The sequence below is a fragment of the Mytilus galloprovincialis genome, chromosome 3 (genome assembly GCF_965363235.1).
Source record: "Mytilus galloprovincialis chromosome 3, xbMytGall1.hap1.1, whole genome shotgun sequence".
NCBI classification, from domain to species: domain Eukaryota; kingdom Metazoa; phylum Mollusca; class Bivalvia; order Mytilida; family Mytilidae; genus Mytilus; species Mytilus galloprovincialis.
Genome location: NC_134840.1, coordinates 57136519 through 57153237, shown reverse-complemented (window position 1 = coordinate 57153237; position 16719 = coordinate 57136519). Strand labels below are relative to the sequence as shown.

General features: G+C 33.0%; 1 protein-coding gene across 1 annotated transcript; it reads right to left on the bottom strand.

Annotated features, from left to right (window-relative positions):
* Positions 1–2481: 2481 nt before the first annotated feature.
* Positions 2482–16059, bottom strand: LOC143068418 (DDB1- and CUL4-associated factor 5-like). Its single transcript, XM_076242442.1, has 9 exons — positions 15682–16059; positions 12253–12396; positions 11320–11356; positions 10080–10219; positions 9268–9397; positions 8455–8668; positions 7973–8039; positions 7252–7370; positions 2482–5489 (listed from the first exon to the last, which is right to left on the bottom strand). The coding sequence occupies exons 1-9, from the start codon at positions 15908–15910 to the stop codon at positions 4365–4367; spliced, it is 2205 nt and encodes a 734-aa protein (XP_076098557.1). The 5' UTR covers positions 15911–16059; the 3' UTR covers positions 2482–4364.
* Positions 16060–16719: the final 660 nt, after the last annotated feature.

Below are 16719 nucleotides of genomic sequence, written 5' to 3'. Positions count from 1 at the left end.
TATACTTTACTAAAATTTTACACAAATATAAAAAATTCTACTTGAATTTGTACTTAAATTATAAAGTATTAACAAAATCATATTGTACAAAATACTGTTTACTAGTATATGTTATAAATGCTGTTATCCCAACAGAACTACATCACAATTTTTCTTTACGGTTTCAACATTAATGATCCACATTACATAATTAATGTAAAGAAATAGAAAATTGGCTTTGGAAAGGAAAAAAAGGTCCTGTACAATCATGCATGAAATATTTGCCACTGTAGTGCTTGGATGTCAAGCAACCAACAATCAATTGATGAAGAAAACTTGAAAAAAAGTTTTTTTAAATCTGGATAATCATAATTTTAGTGAATATGGCCACTATTGTACATTAAATTGAAATACAAGTTTTAACAAATACTTGTCGTAAAATATTTAAATGACAAACAATTTTAAGACTATTTTAGTGATAACCAGATGCTCCGCAGGGCGTAGCTTTATACGACCGCAGAGGTTGAACCCTGAACGGTTAGGGCAAGTATGGACACAACATTCAAGCTGGATTCAGCTCTAAATTTGGATTGTGATTAAATAGTTGACACAGCATAGGTTTCTGACACAGAATGAATGTGTTCTAATGAACTTAAAAATTTTTGTTTCTCTTAGAGCAATTCACTATGCTGTTGAATATTAATCCTCTCAAAAAAATGTTTGAAGAAATTTTCATTTTTATTTATGAAATTTCAAATGAGAAAAATTGAACCCATTTTTTTTAATCACATCCCCCTTTCCCTTATTCCAAAACTAATCTCAATTAAAATTTCTAATGGAGTTTGCAACAATAACTACTCATTTAAATACATCATAAAATATTAAGATGTAAAAAAACTGCTTGTTATCACTGAATGGTAAAGATTATTTTAATTTATCAGTTGGTAGTAAAAAGTGAATATACATTGTATATTGTATATAACAAAGATTTAAGTTGATTCTGGACAAAGAAAGATAACTCCAATTAAAAAAAAATCTTGCTATTGCACAATATTTTGCAATTAGATATTTCTTGCTTACTATTCTGGACAAAGAAAGATAACTCTAATTAAAAAAAAATTTGCTATTTCACAATATTGTGCAATTAGATATTTCTTGCCATTGTGCAATACTGTGCAATTGAAAAGACTTGCTATTGCACAATACTTAATATAATAATTTTAGATCCTGATTTGGACCAACTTGAAAACTGGGCCCATATTAAAAAATCTAAGTACATTTTTGGATTCAGCATATCAAAGAACTTCAAGATTTCAATTTTTGTTAAAATCGGACTAAGTTTAATTTTGGACCCTTTGGACTTTAGTGTAGACCAATTTGAAAACAGGACCAAAAATGAAGAATCTACATACACAGTTAGATTTGGTATATCAAAGAACCCTATTTATTCAATTTTTGATGAAATCAAACAAAGTTTAATTTTGGACCCCGATTTGGACCAACTTGAAAACTGGGCCAATAATCAAGAATCTAAGTACATTTTTAGATTCAGCATATCAAAGAACCTAACTGATTCATTTTTTGTCAAAATCAAACTAAGTTTAATTTTGGACCCTTTGGACCTTAATGTAGACCAATTTGAAAACGGGACCAAAAGTTAAGAATCTACATACACAGTCATGACAGTTAGATTCAGCATATCAAAGAACCCCAATTATTCAATTTTGATGAAATCAAACAAAAGTTTAATTTTGGACCCTTTGGGCCCCTTATTATGTTGGGACCAAAACTCCCAAAATCAAACCCAACCTTTCTTTTATGGTCATAAACCTTGTGTTTAAATTTCATAGATTTCTATTTACTTATACTAACGTTATGGTGCAAAAACCAAGAAAAATGCTTATTTGGGTCCCTTTTTGGCCCCTAATTCCTAAACTGTTGGGACCTAAACTCCCAAAATCAATACCAACCTTCCTTTTGTAGTCATTAACATTGTGTTTAAATTTCATTGATTTCTATTTACTTAAACTAATGTTATTGTGCGAAAACCAAGAATAATGCTTATTTGGGCCCTTTTTTGGCCCCTAATTCCTAAACTGTTGAGACCAAAACTCCCAAAATCAATCCCAACCGTTCTTTTGTGGTCATAAACCTTGTGTCAAAATTTCATAGATTTCTATTAACTTAAACTAAAGTTATAGTGCGAAAACCAAGAAAATGCTTATTTGGGCCCTTTTTGGCCCCTAATTCCTAAAATGTTGGGACCAAAACTCCCAAAATCAATACCAACCTTCCTTTTGTGGTCATAAACCTTGTGTTAAAATTTCATAGATTTCCATTCACTTTTACTTAAGTTAGAGTGCGAAAACTAAAAGTATTCGGACGCAGGACGACGACGACGACGACGACGACGCCGACGACGACGACGACGACGACGACGCCGACGCCAACGTGATAGCAATATACGACGAAAATTTTTTCAAAATTTGCGGTCGTATAACAACTGGTTTGCTGGCCTGTAAGTCAATTTTGGTGATGGGAATAAGAAGTAACTTTTTTTCTAAAGTTTTAAGGGCCAAAAAGAGGTGCATACTATGTATGGCTGTATTTTATATAGACCATAGGACTGTATACCATAAATGCATATTTTTTTATTTTCCTTTATTTTGTGCAAAATACATATTGGAACCACTTGTGAGGAAACACAGAAAAAACCTGATAAGTCTGTTACCATTCTATCCACCGTGAAATTGTTTTTCTAACAAAAATTTGACTGATAATATATATGTAGATTATGGTTTGCATATGTTCAAACCCTTGTCAAATTTATTTTGAATCATTTTATCAAATCAGTCAAACCAAAAATAAGTTACTGAACAACTTTGAGATTAAAGAGCTTCATAAGTGCATGATACATAAGTCTTGAACTCTTTATAAGATCGAGAAGAATAATTTGAACAGATAGCATAGGAACATCTACATTGACAACTTTACTATAGTAACTTTAAAGTTAGTATCTACTATGGATTCATCATTTTACTAAGGATACTAATTTTTGTGAATTTTCTAGGGATAGGTATATCGAGATTTCAAATGTCCAATAAAATACTATTTTTTACAAGGCTTGCCAATCTAATCAAGGAAAATTGCACGTATTTGTAGCCTCGAAAATAAATAAAATCCACAGTAAATTGATCCCAATAATGCCTTACAGTATTTCTGATAACATTTATTCAACATGCACATCTTCATTTCACAAGACACAAAAGAACATCTATAAATGCCAATGCAAATGTATACCAAATTTGATTTGATCTGTTTAAACTGTAAGTTTCCTAAAACAAGTGTTGATAAAATCATTAAAATCTGCATTTTATGACTAATAAAACTAAATTTGAAAACTATTTACAACTGTTAGCATTTCTATAAGTGGGTCTCATTGGGGTTTAAGCATGACACGGGATTGACGATTTTTTGTAAGCGTGACACGTGAAAGTCAAATTATTGTGTCGTGAAAACTGAAAATGAGGTCTAGCGGAACCCGGGAAATGACAAAAAAGTGAGAATTGCTTACGTACATAGTGTAAGCAGGATATGGGAATCTGACAAAACAGTAAGTGGGATCCAGGAACGGAACCCCCTAAAACAGACAAAAATATATAACATTTATAAAAGTTAGTGTATTTTTAATGAGAAAATACATATTGAATTCAATAAATGCCTGAACATATTAACTTAAATGGTTGACAATTGCTAGCATATAGATTTCATTAAACAAAACAAAAACAAAAAATATAACTTAACAAACAGGTTTATAATTCTGATGAAAAATAAAACAATAACATAAGTTAGGATTTATAAAAGATCATTAAAGCCACATCACAAAGTACAGACAGAAGAATTTTCTTTCAACTGGTGATAATTGTATCGATTTAAGAACTATTAGCGTTTGGAGGGGGAAAATATAATAATATGTACATTCCAATTTCAAGTCTTGCAGACCAGTCTGAATTTAAACAATTATATCATTAACGATTTCAATCTGCACTCATTACAAATCATACATAGTGTCTTATTTCTCAGATCCATTCCTACTCTATTCTTATTTCGAAATGAAAAATATCATTTATATTACTTTATGTGTAATTCAAATTTTGGACAAAAAATGAGGCCTCATCATACCTTTGTTTTAGATGAAAAAATACTGAACACTTATTTCATTACTATTTTTTATAATGTATTAGTACAAATTGATCATGTTGATAGAATATGAATGACAGCTGAGATTATAAGTAGAAAATCTACTTTATATTCTCCTAACAATATTACAACGTACATACATGTATGATAATGAAAGACCAATGGCATAAAATAATGATTTCATTTTAATTATCTTCAGTTTTACTGTGACTTCGATACTTTCTTGAAGCAGTTTTATTTTTTAATCTTTTGAATCCATTTTGCTGGCCATTAACTTCAGGTTCATTATTTTTGGGACCTTCACCATTTTCTACATTTTCAAAACAGTCTGAAGAAGCACTAGCCAAGGATTTTGAACACGATGGCTGATTTTCTGCTTCATGCAAGTATGGTCCCATATCCTCTTCACTGTTTTTACGTTTATTATTTTCTTCACATTTTGAATTTTCAGTTAAATTTTCACATGCTGCATTTTTATGAATACTGTTTTTCTCGTTTTCTTCTAAACTTTCAGTATCATTTATATCTGAATCACTATTTAAAGCACTATCTCTCAACAGTTTTAATCTTTTTAACTGTAAGCGATTTCTCTGTCTATGAGCAGACAGCATATTTAGTGAGTGACCTTGAACTTGTTCCCTATTAGTAGAACTCTCACGTGCTGTGTTTTTGTCTTTTTCACTGTCACTAGAATCTGAACTGTATGTGACCAAAGGTCTCTTTCTTTTAGTCTTTCCATTAAGTTTTCTTTGCTTGCATCTTTCTTTTATCAGCTTTTCTATAATCTTCCCACCTTGAAGAGAATTATTTTCAGGGTCTGAATCATTGTCCGAACTATTGGAAATCTCACTGTATTGGTCAGCATGACCATCAAGAGACCTAGAATTAGCAGCACTAGCAAAGGTCACAGAAAAAGAATTAACAGATGAATCCTCCTGACCATTTTCTTGGTTAAGAGTACTTGAAGTTCTGTTTTGTGTAACATGCCCTGAATCATGACTATCTGAATCTGAGAAATCAGAATCGTGTATATTTTCAATTCTATCCAATAATTCTCCATCACTACTAGCAAAGTCTTCACTGGAACTGAACCCCTCTAGTTCTCTTTGTACTAATGAATCAAAGAAAGCTAGCATTCGAGGATCTTCCTCTACTGATTGGCTGGAATAATCATGTGTCATCACATGACCAGTTTGTAATACAAGGTTAATATATTCTTCATGTGAGTAAGCAGGTCTAACTGAATTCTTCTTGACAGAATGGGAATCTATTCCTCCTTCTGATGTCGGCACTGGAAATGGACTCCATACCTGTGAAAAGTTAGTAATCAGGTAAAGAACAAAGTAAGCATTCAGCTCGTTTAAAACCTTATCCAAATTATTTTAGCTACTGAGGATTCATATATTTGGTGGTTCCAATTTTCATAGATTTAAGTAGAATTGTATTTTCATGGATATTGAATTTCATGATTTTGCCAGTTTGCATGAAAGCCTATAGAAAATTCATACTTTGTTCAATAAGGTTAATGTTTACCCACAAAATAAACAAAAATTGGTTTCCCATACAGTAATGAATAGACAGTATTTAATATGGCAACTGTGTTATTCAAATTATCCTGTGAACCATATGCTCCTCTACTCCCTTGAACAAAGCAATCTAAACATAAAATTTAACATAAAGCATGAAGAATTTATATATTAAGTTTAACTGAAATCAATTCAGTGGTAATGAAAATAATGCAAACTGCTAACAAATCAGTTTTATACAACTGATTCCCTGAATGTATGAACATTGTATTTATGAGGATAAAAAAAATACATCAAACGCTGTCTCATGTCCACTTTGCCTATTAGGTAAGTGGTTGCAAAAAAAGTTATTTAAAGCTCTGACTAATAGACAGAAGATGTCCTCTAACTGGGACTAACAGTTAAACAGCAGGGATACCAACTTATAGACAGAAGATGTCCTCTAACTAGGACTAACAGTTAAACAGCAGGGATACCAACTTATAGACAGAAGATGTCCTCTAACTGGGACTAACAGTTAAACAGCAGGGATACCAACTTATAGACAGAAGATGTCCTCTAACTGGGACTAACAGTTAAACAGCAGGGATACCAACCTATAGACAGAAGATGTTCTCTAACTGGGACTAACAGTTAAACAGCAGGGATACCAACTTATAGACAGAAGATGTCCTCTAACTAGGACTAACAGTTAAACAGCAGGGATACCAACTTATAGACAGAAGATGTCCTCTAACTGGGACTAACAGTTAAACAGCAGGGATACCAACTTATAGACAGAAGATGTCCTCTAACTAGGACTAACAGTTAAACAGCAGGGATACCAACTTATAGACAGAAGATGTCCTCTAACTGGGACTAACAGTTAAACAGCAGGGATACCAACCTATAGACAGAAGATGTCCTCTAACTAGGACTAACAGTTAAACAGCAGGGATACCAACTTATAGACAGAAGATGTCCTCTAACTGGGACTAACAGTTAAACAGCAGGGATACCAACCTATAGACAGAAGATGTTCTCTAACTGGGACTAACAGTTAAACAGCAGGGATACCAACTTATAGACAGAAGATGTCCTCTAACTGGGACTAACAGTTAAACAGCAGGGATACCAACTTATAGACAGAAGATGTCCTCTAACTGGGACTAACAGTTAAACAGCAGGGATACCAACTTATAGACAGAAGATGTCCTCTAACTGGGACTAACAGTTAAACAGCAGGGATACCAACTTATAGACAGAAGATGTCCTCTTACTGGGACTAACAGTTAAACAGCAGGGATACCAACTTATAGACAGAAGATGTCCTCTAACTGGGACTAACAGTTAAACAGCAGGGATACCAACTTATAGACAGAAGATGTCCTCTTACTGGGACTAACAGTTAAACAGCAGGGATACCAACTTAAAGAAATGCACTGTCACTTCAAATGAAACATCTTTGGTTTTGATTTGAAATTAATGATTGGAATTTTGAAAACAAGGATTGAAATTAACTATAAAATCTGTCATTCATTAACAATTATTTTTTAATGAAATTTACCTTGATAGATTTTTCAACACCAGAAGATAAGATAAGATGATTGGCTGCATTAAATCTCACTTGATTTACAATAGATCTATGTCCCTGTAATACCATGTGTGCATCATTAACAAACTGCCCTGAAAAAAAAAGATAATCTTTCAAAATAGGCAGCTTTATGTTAAAATCATACAGTATTCAATTCAAAATATGACTGTATCGATCCTTGATAAAAAGTTAGTTGTTGAGATTATTTTAAATGTTAATTTTAACTAAAATATGGAATAATGGAACACAGATCCTGGCTCCTCCTTTTATCCTAATATTAATTAATTGATTGGTTTATGGTGCCACTTTCAAAACTAAATAGCTATTTCATGGCATTTATAATTATTATTGTTGGAGGACGCTGGAGTGCCCAGATCGATAAAATGGTAAATAAATCAGAAAACCTATATTCAAACTTGATGCAGTCTTAATACCACTTCAAGAAGTTTCTGGCCATTTTCAAGACCAAGAACATTCAATAAATACTATTTCTCTTTTTATTTCAATTAGCATAATTTTGTCTTATGCATGTTCGTCCATTTTCAATTCTTTTCAAAGGCAATGTGTACCAAAATATCACTGTACCAAAGTATTAGGTTAATGTTACATCCCTTAAAATTCATAAAGAAAAAAACAAATTTGTAATCAACTAATCAACAATTAAAACTTCTTTTAAGCATCATTCCTGACTTACTTTTTGATAAATCATCAGGTATCTTCCACATGTATAGATTACAGTCATCAGATCCAGACAGTACATACTGTAAAAATGAAGAAAAAAAAATGCAAGGCATAGAGAAATGCAAATTAAGTCCTTCTACTTATTGAAATATAATGCTAAATATGAAACTAAGGCCATGGTCACCTCACATATATTAAATTTGCACCTTTAACTCACTAATTTAGCTATGACAAGAAGGTTTATAACCAAAGCCAATTGTAAGCAACTTCTTAAACAACTGGGAATTTTTATAATATTACATTTAAAGACACATTTTTGAAAACTTGGTAATTCAATAAATTTTCTATTTATTCTCATTTAAATAAACCTAACTTAATAGTATAATATTTGATGAATATGGGAAAGTGACTACAGTTTATATAGACAAAAGATTAATCTTAAATACTTCATACCTTCCAAAAAACTGGGGCACAATCAACCAAATTAATATTTACCTGATCTCTATCTCCAGCAAATGAGCAGCTTTTCATTGTACAAGAGTTGTAATATCCAGCATGGTCAAATTCACATAGAGGGAAGGGACTCTTGATGTCATATAAAACTGGAGGTAAACGTCTTCGTAGTGCTAACAGTCTGTCTCCCATCTTACTGATACAGACACTCATACAACTCTGCTGTACTAAACCACTACCATATCTCAATAAACAACTGAAAATAAATGATAATACTTAATATATTAAAAGAAATGTTAAATCATTTTCAAGTGTTATATTTCCTTGTTATATTAACAAGTTACTATTTTCATGATTCACCTGTAGTTATGAATGACAAGTTTAGTAAACTATTTGGTCATCCTACAGGCTATAAGTAGATGTAACTCAAGAAAAATAAATGGGGAATGTGTCCATGGGACACAGATGATGCCTCTGCTTGCATATCATATAAATTTATAAAGGGACATAACTGAAGAACAGTAAAAGTTACACTACCTAAATTTTTACTAGATCTGAGTGCTTAATAAGTAGTGTATAAGTTTCATAACATTCAGTTGAGGCAAACTTACGTAAGAGAATAGAAATGAAGTTCAGCTATTTTTCCATTTGTAAAGGAGCATCACACCAGAACAGTAATAATGGCACCACCAAAATTCATACTTGATCTGTGTTTTGTGGTTATAAGCAATGTGTGTAAGTTTCATAACATAACACAACGATGTGATACCAATATATGATTGCCTTTTTTTTTGTGGTTGTATAAAAATCACAGAAATTGAACAAAATTTATTACACAAAATCTCTAAAGATTACCTTCCAGGTTTCCTTATATCCCATAATCCAATGCCCTCTTTAGCATTAGCTGTTGCAAGCAGACATGGTTCTACTGGGTTATATGCAACTGCATGCATCGATGAAGTGTAATTTGCCAAACAGAATGGTTCTGTAAGAAAAACATGACATCTTCATTATATGCATTCAATAGTTCATCAAAGAAACTAAAAAACAAGTATTATCTAAATAAAAACATCAGTATTTACGACATTGGCTTGTATTGTGCACATTTAAGTGCAAATCCAGGCAAATGCAAGAAATTCATACAAAGTGGCACTGAATATTTCAAAGCAAACTTGATATTTACGATTATCAGCCAAAATATAAGACACTTTTAGATTTTTAAGCCATAAGATCATATGAGAGGCCAAACACATGACCTTGTTATTCCTTCTCCTTTTTATATGAAGATCATCTCTTACTAAGTTGAGAATCTTGACACTTTGTCAAAATGGGAATTATAAAAAAATATAGAATAGAAATAAGGAATGTGTCAAAGAGACAACAACCTGACAAGATTGTTAAAGCTGTTATCCTTATGCTAGCAAATTACTTTTTTGGTTGGATTGCTTGCTTTGTTTGTTTAAATGTTAGCTCAAGTATTTTAATAAAGATTGACATCTTCAAACAATATATATAGGCATAATTAAACATAGAAGTATTATGTTTAAATTTTATTGGAAGTTATTCCAATTACAATTGAACACTATACAAACAAAGCAAGCAAACTAACCAAAGTCTTGCTCTACTTGCATTTGGAAATTAGCTCTAAACAGAATAATTTAAATTACCTGTGCTAGCTGGTTCTCTTATATCAAACACTAAAATCCTGCCATCATCACAGGCACTGGCAAACACATTGACATTGTTAGGGTCTGATGTCAGTCCATACACTGCATCATCATGCATGAACACATCTAAGGTGGCACCACTAGAATAGATTGGAGTTTCATTATGTTTCTTTAACATCTTTATACAATAAATCTGAGGATCTAGCATTTAGATGCAGTAGCAATTTATTTTTTTTAAATTGTGAAACAATTAATTTTCAAACAGATATTTTGTTGATATTTCTGTAATCAAGGCAGTATGAAGCTTAGATTGTAATTTCTGCTGTCTTCTCCAATGCTGATTTTGTGTTTTAACAATATGGAACTTTTTACATTGTGTGAGCACTTGTTCACTGCTGGATGTGCTATAAGGACCATTTTTGGATACAGTGTATTTAACTGATGTCTTGTGTTTAACCATTATCACCTTTCAATTGCTCAATGTAGCATCAATCAATTTATAAACATAATATTTACAGCCATTTGCATTGAGTGTGTAAGCACGGGTAATATCTTTGGTTCTCTTACTTGTTAGCTGAACAGTGAAGTCATTATTAGGTTAAGTAAATTATCCTCCTTTAAGAGTATACTAGTCTAACAGATAACCAATCTACTGTGGGTTCATTAATATTCGTTGGATATCAATTTTTGTGGATTTCGTGGGTACTTAGGAAACGCGAATTCAAATATTCAAGGAACTACAAATTTTGTAAAGGATTGTATGCAGACTTGGTAAAAACCATGAAATTAAATATCAACAAATATGCAAGTTTTCCTCAAACCACGAAAATTGGTACACACGAAAATAAAAAGTATATGTCTGTATGACTAGGCTTCTTTGAAAGGAGGGTTACTTATAATGAATTCACAGTTCAGTTAACAAGCAAGCTAACTAAACATATGACCTTTATCCACACATTCAATGCAATCAGCTGTAAATGTCTGATCAAAATTTAATTGTTAATCTTTATATTTTCTCCCAATCTTGAGAAAGAAATCAAAATTTCAAATGAAAGTTAGAGCTTGAAAATATTTTCTGATTTTATATTTTTTTGATATTTTATTTATAAAGATCATCCATACATTTATTGTTGTTTTTGTTGTACTGTAAGATTCAGTATCTAAGACAAAATCAATGTATGATAATCAGTATTTGAAAACGTTTAAAACAAGCCATGAAATTATATACATTTTTAATTACCTTTCAATGTCATGCACAAGGACTTGTTCATCATTACCTAAAATATAAATAGAATGATTTGTTACTTTACTTGTAATTGACCTATTCAGAATCTAATGCATTCTGGGTAATATTTTCAAAAACAAACACCAATGTTGTGATTGTTTAAAACGTTCTAAACAATGGAATTTCAACCAATGACATAACGCTATTTTCATTTTTGATGTACGAACAATGAGATTACCCATAGTCCTTTAGATTCTGAAAAGGCGAATTAGGAACAATGTTATAAGGTCAAGCATGCAGTCCTGAATGTTTACCTTTGAAGAATTTTAACCAATTTTACAGAGTTCTGAATACCAGTAGATGTAATGAATTACTAATGATCAAAATAATTATGAAGTTATATTGTCTTTGCTATCAAAATTTATTTTATTAGCAATCAAGTGAAAAAAAGTAATCACTGTTAAGTATCAACAAACAACTATCAAATGAGATGAACTTGTATGACATGTTGAGAAAAGGACCAAAAAGTAGATAACAGCCAAAGGCAACTGATGGGTTTTCAACGCAGAGAGAAAATCCTGCACCAAGAGGTGGTCCTCAGCTGTCCCTTAGATAACATGTGTACTAGTTCAGTGATAATGGACATCATACATAACTCCAAAACATATAAATGAACTAAAATAATAAAACATACAAGACTAACAAAGGCCAGAGGCTCCCGTCTTGGGACAGGCCCAAAAAGTGCAGGGGTGTTTAACATGTTTTGTGAAATCTCAGCACTCCACTATACCTCTAGCCAATGTAAAATTTAAAGAAACACACAGCAAAATGCACAGTAAAACTCAGTTTAAAAGAAGTCCGGGTCTGATGTGAGAATAGGTAATAAAAGAAACTAAGCAAAATTATAATGATACATAATAATGATACATAAATATGTTTGATACTTACCACCAGAAAATATCTTCTTGTTGTCATGATCAAAAGCAATACAGAAGATGTTACTATTATGTTCTCCTTTCATTATCTTAGGAGAACCTATATCTGACAGGGCTTTCTCTACGTTCCACATTAACACTCTTCTGTCATCACCACCTTCAAATAAAAAAAAGTAACCTTTAATTGTGTAATGCGTATTCAAGATACATTTTTGTATTTGATGTACAATGTATCTAGCAGTTTTCCCATCAGCTCAAAACTAGGAGGTTAAAAAATTTATTTATATTACTGATGTATTGAGTTGATTAAAACTGTTAAATTTCTCCTTGACAACATCAATGGTTGTTTTTGCAATTAAGTTTATCAAAAGGTTGTAGGTATTCCAAATGGCACACTGTGACACATTTCATCTCTCTCTGACATTGCACCAGTATTTTAAAAGCAAAAAAAGTTTTGTATTTAACATGTACATTCTTAAAATTCAGTCTGGATTTAAATTTTTTTAAGATATCAGTAGTTATGTCAAACCTTCAAGGAAATTTTATAAAACTTGCATAGAAACTTGTTCATGAACTAGAGAAAAATAAGTATAGAAGAAGAAGGAGAAGAAATTTTATTTTCAATTAAGGGATATATAAATACAGAACACATGTTTAATACTTAAACAAACAAAACTGCCCACATTTACAGTTCCAAAAAATTCAACAACATAACATGACCTAAAAGACTTTTTTAGCAACTCCATCTGTTGGACATGAGTGCCAACAAGACAACTCTCGTCAGATATGAAGTGGAGTGGACACATTACAACCATCTGCCAGAAAGAAAACAACACTACTCGCTTCCTCAAAAGAAACCTGAATATTCGAAATCCAACACTAAAAGAAAGAGTATATAAAGCACTAGCGTGACCGATCGTGGAATATGCCTGTACAACTTGGAATCCTTATTTGAAGTAGGATATTCACCAGATTGAGATGGTTCAGCTAAGGGCTGCAAGATATGTCAAAAACCGATACCACAACACCTCATCTGTCACAGACATGCTAAAAAAATAAGAATGGGCATCACTCGAAGAACAAAGGAAAAAAATCAAGATTAGTATTATTACACAAAATTGTAAATGGACTAGTCAAAGTAGATGCCTCTGATAGACTAATTAAACCAACAAGACTCGTCTTGGTTGAAACATGCATAGCCGTTTCTTCCAAATACCATGGTGCAGCACAGTTGCATAGGGAATCATTCTATCCAAGGACTATAAGAGACTGGAATGCCCTACCCACTAATACTGTCATGGCTAAGAGTCTTGAATCATTCAAAACTGAATTAACTGATTAATCTATACCAGTTTGTTTTTACTAGAACATTATTTTTCTTGTACAGCACCTCTTGTCTGTTTTAGTGATATAGTTATCAAAGGTACCAGGATTATAATTTAGTACGCCAGACGCGCGTTTCATCTACATAAGACTCATCAGTGACGCTCATATCAAAATATGTATAAAGCCAAACAAGTACAAAGTTGAAGAGCAATGAGGATCCAAAATTCCAAAAAGTTGTGCCAAATACGGCTAAGGTTATCTATGCCTGGGATAAGAAAATCCTTAGTTTTTCGAATAATTCAAAGTTTTGTAACAGGAAATTTATAAAAATGACCACATTATTGATATTCATGTCAACACCGAAGTGTTGACTACTGGGCTGGTGATACCCTCGGGGACGAAACGTCCACCAGCAGTGGCATCGACCCAGTGGTGTAAATAGTTATCAAAGGTACCAGGATTATAATTTAGTACGCCAGACGCGCGTTTCGTCTACATAAGACTCATCAGTGACGCTCATATCAAAATATGTATAAAGTCAAACAAGTACAAAGTTGAAGAGCAATGAGGATCCAAAATTCCAAAAAGTTGTGCCAAATACGGCTAAGGTTATCTATGCCTGGGATAAGAAAATCCTTAGTTTTTCGAATAATTCAAAGTTTTGTAACAGGAAATTTATAAAAATGACCACATTATTGATATTCATGTCAACACCGAAGTGTTGACTACTGGGCTGGTGATACCCTCGGGGACGAAACGTCCACCAGCAGTGGCATCGACCCAGTGGTGTAAATAGTTATCAAAGGTACCAGGATTATAATTTAGTACGCCAGACGCGCGTTTCGTCTACATAAGACTCATCAGTGACGCTCATATCAAAATATGTATAAAGTCAAACAAGTACAAAGTTGAAGAGCAATGAGGATCCAAAATTCCAAAAAGTTGTGCCAAATACGGCTAAGTTTATCTATGCCTGGGATAAGAAAATCCTTAGTTTTTCGAATAATTCAAAGTTTTGTAACAGGAAATTTATAAAAATGACCACATTATTGATATTCATGTCAACACCGAAGTGTTGACTACTGGGCTGGTGATACCCTCGGGGACGAAACGTCCACCAGCAGTGGCATCGACCCAGTGGTGTAAATAGTTATCAAAGGTACCAGGATTATAATTTAGTACGCCAGACGCGCGTTTCGTCTACATAAGACTCATCAGTGACGCTCATATCAAAATATGTATAAAGTCAAACAAGTACAAAGTTGAAGAGCAATGAGGATCCAAAATTCCAAAAAGTTGTGCCAAATACGGCTAAGGTTATCTATGCCTGGGATAAGAAAATCCTTAGTTTTTCGAATAATTCAAAGTTTTGTAACGGGAAATTTATAAAAATATATTTTTTCATTTTTATAAATTGCTTGTAAATTAGCGTATGCACAAACTGTAGTTTGACCAAAAGTGGCAGAATAATCAGAAATGATGACGGCCACCAAACGGCAGAAGCACTGTTGAAGAAGACATCCTGTTTGAATTGTAACTGTTAAAGTTGATATCGCGAGTCCATGTAACCCCCCTTGGAAATTCATGGCTATGGGACTGCAGCTCAAGTCATACTTCAGCGTTTCCATATGAGGGGGGATAGGAGGGGTCCTCATCCCAAAATCCCAGGCTAAAAAAAAAACACGAAATCCTGTGGTCCCGAATTTAAATAAAGTAAATCCTGACATCCTGAAATAAAAAAAAAAAGAATTCTCGGATCCTGTAAGGGCAATCCTGAAATCCAGAGCTTAAAAACACCCGATCCCGGAGTCCCGATAAAGCTCCTATCCCCCTCAATTTATAATCTACCAAAAGGGACGTTTGGCACCCTGCAAGCGCCATCCCCCTAACCTGCCCCTAATCCGCCTCTGAAGAAGCAGTCACAGGCGAAGACATATAGGGTGTTCTATAAGAACATCTAACAGTTTTAATTATAACTGGATTTGGTAAACACTTCTTTCTAAGACAACAGATAAAAGGGGCATAACCACTAAACCAGTGTAAACCAGTATAGTCTAGTCACTATAGTATAATACTACAGACTGAGTACAGACATGAATTAAACAACAACAAATACCTGAAGACATAAATTGTCCTCCTTGGTGTGAGAACTCTATTGCATTTACACATCCATAATGTGCTTTCAGTTCTCTCTTGAACAAGTTTTTTGCTAAGCTGGTTCTGTGCCTCATAAATTTGTCTGATGAAGTATTTGGTTGAGTGTTACCAATTTCTCTTCTTCCAATAAAGCCAACCGGATCACATGCTGAAGATAAACAGTTTTGCCTGAAACTTCTGAATGCCATTTTTGACAATTTTTAGGCACATACGTCAAAGTATCGATTCTACTCAGAAATAAATATGCATTCCTTTCCGGAGAGCCGACTTGTCATCGGTTATTTACTAAATTATTTCCCCTGAGAAAAATACGCAAATTAATATGATATTAAGGTAAACCCCGAGGATCCCGCAATCTCCCGCCAAATTTCGGGAGTTTTCTTCTAAAGCTATGTATAAATATAAATATGTTGAAATAACTATTTTTGAGATTTTCGCCATCGGTTATCAAATTTTCTAAAAGATACAGTGGATAATCCTTTTTTTTTGTCACTGGTATTAAATAAATCAAATTCTCTTTGGAAAAAAACAACACTTTTAACACCGTTATCAACCTGGGAACAGTATATCTAACATATATATATATGTTCCTGTATCAACCAATCAGTCTAGCCTGAGACTAGTCTCAGGTCTAGCCTAAGGCAGCACTCGCACCCGCAAGGTGGAAAGGGATTAATATAAGTTGCAAAACTTGTTTCCCAATCCACTATAAATAAATATGTTTAAACTAATATAGCCTAGAAACAAAGAAGAGTAAACTCACAGTGCCGTTTGAATAATCCCATAAAAAGGGTGATGATCTCAGGCACTCCAGATTTATGACTAGTAGTCGGGCATCAGAGACATATTAAATGTAATATGTCAACCAACTCGTTTTAGCGTTCAGAATTTTTATTAGATGATGACTTAAGTTCGACCGTTTGTTCAATAGGTTTCCTGTAAGCAGCAATCCTCTTGACTAGAAAATCCTGATATGAAACGCAGCTTTGAAATACCG

Bases quoted from the DNA above. Each gene is read 5' to 3' on its own strand.
- LOC143068418 (XM_076242442.1), bottom strand. From the start codon at position 15,910: ATGGCATTCAGAAGTTTCAGGCAAAACTGTTTATCTTCAGCATGTGAT. The intron at 8,040-8,454 runs GTAAATATTAAT...TCATTTTTACAG, and splicing joins TTGCTGGAGATAGAGATCAG to TATGTACTGTCTGGATCTGA. The intron at 5,490-7,251 runs GTAAATTTCATT...AACTTTTCACAG, and splicing joins GTGTTGAAAAATCTATCAAG to GTATGGAGTCCATTTCCAGT.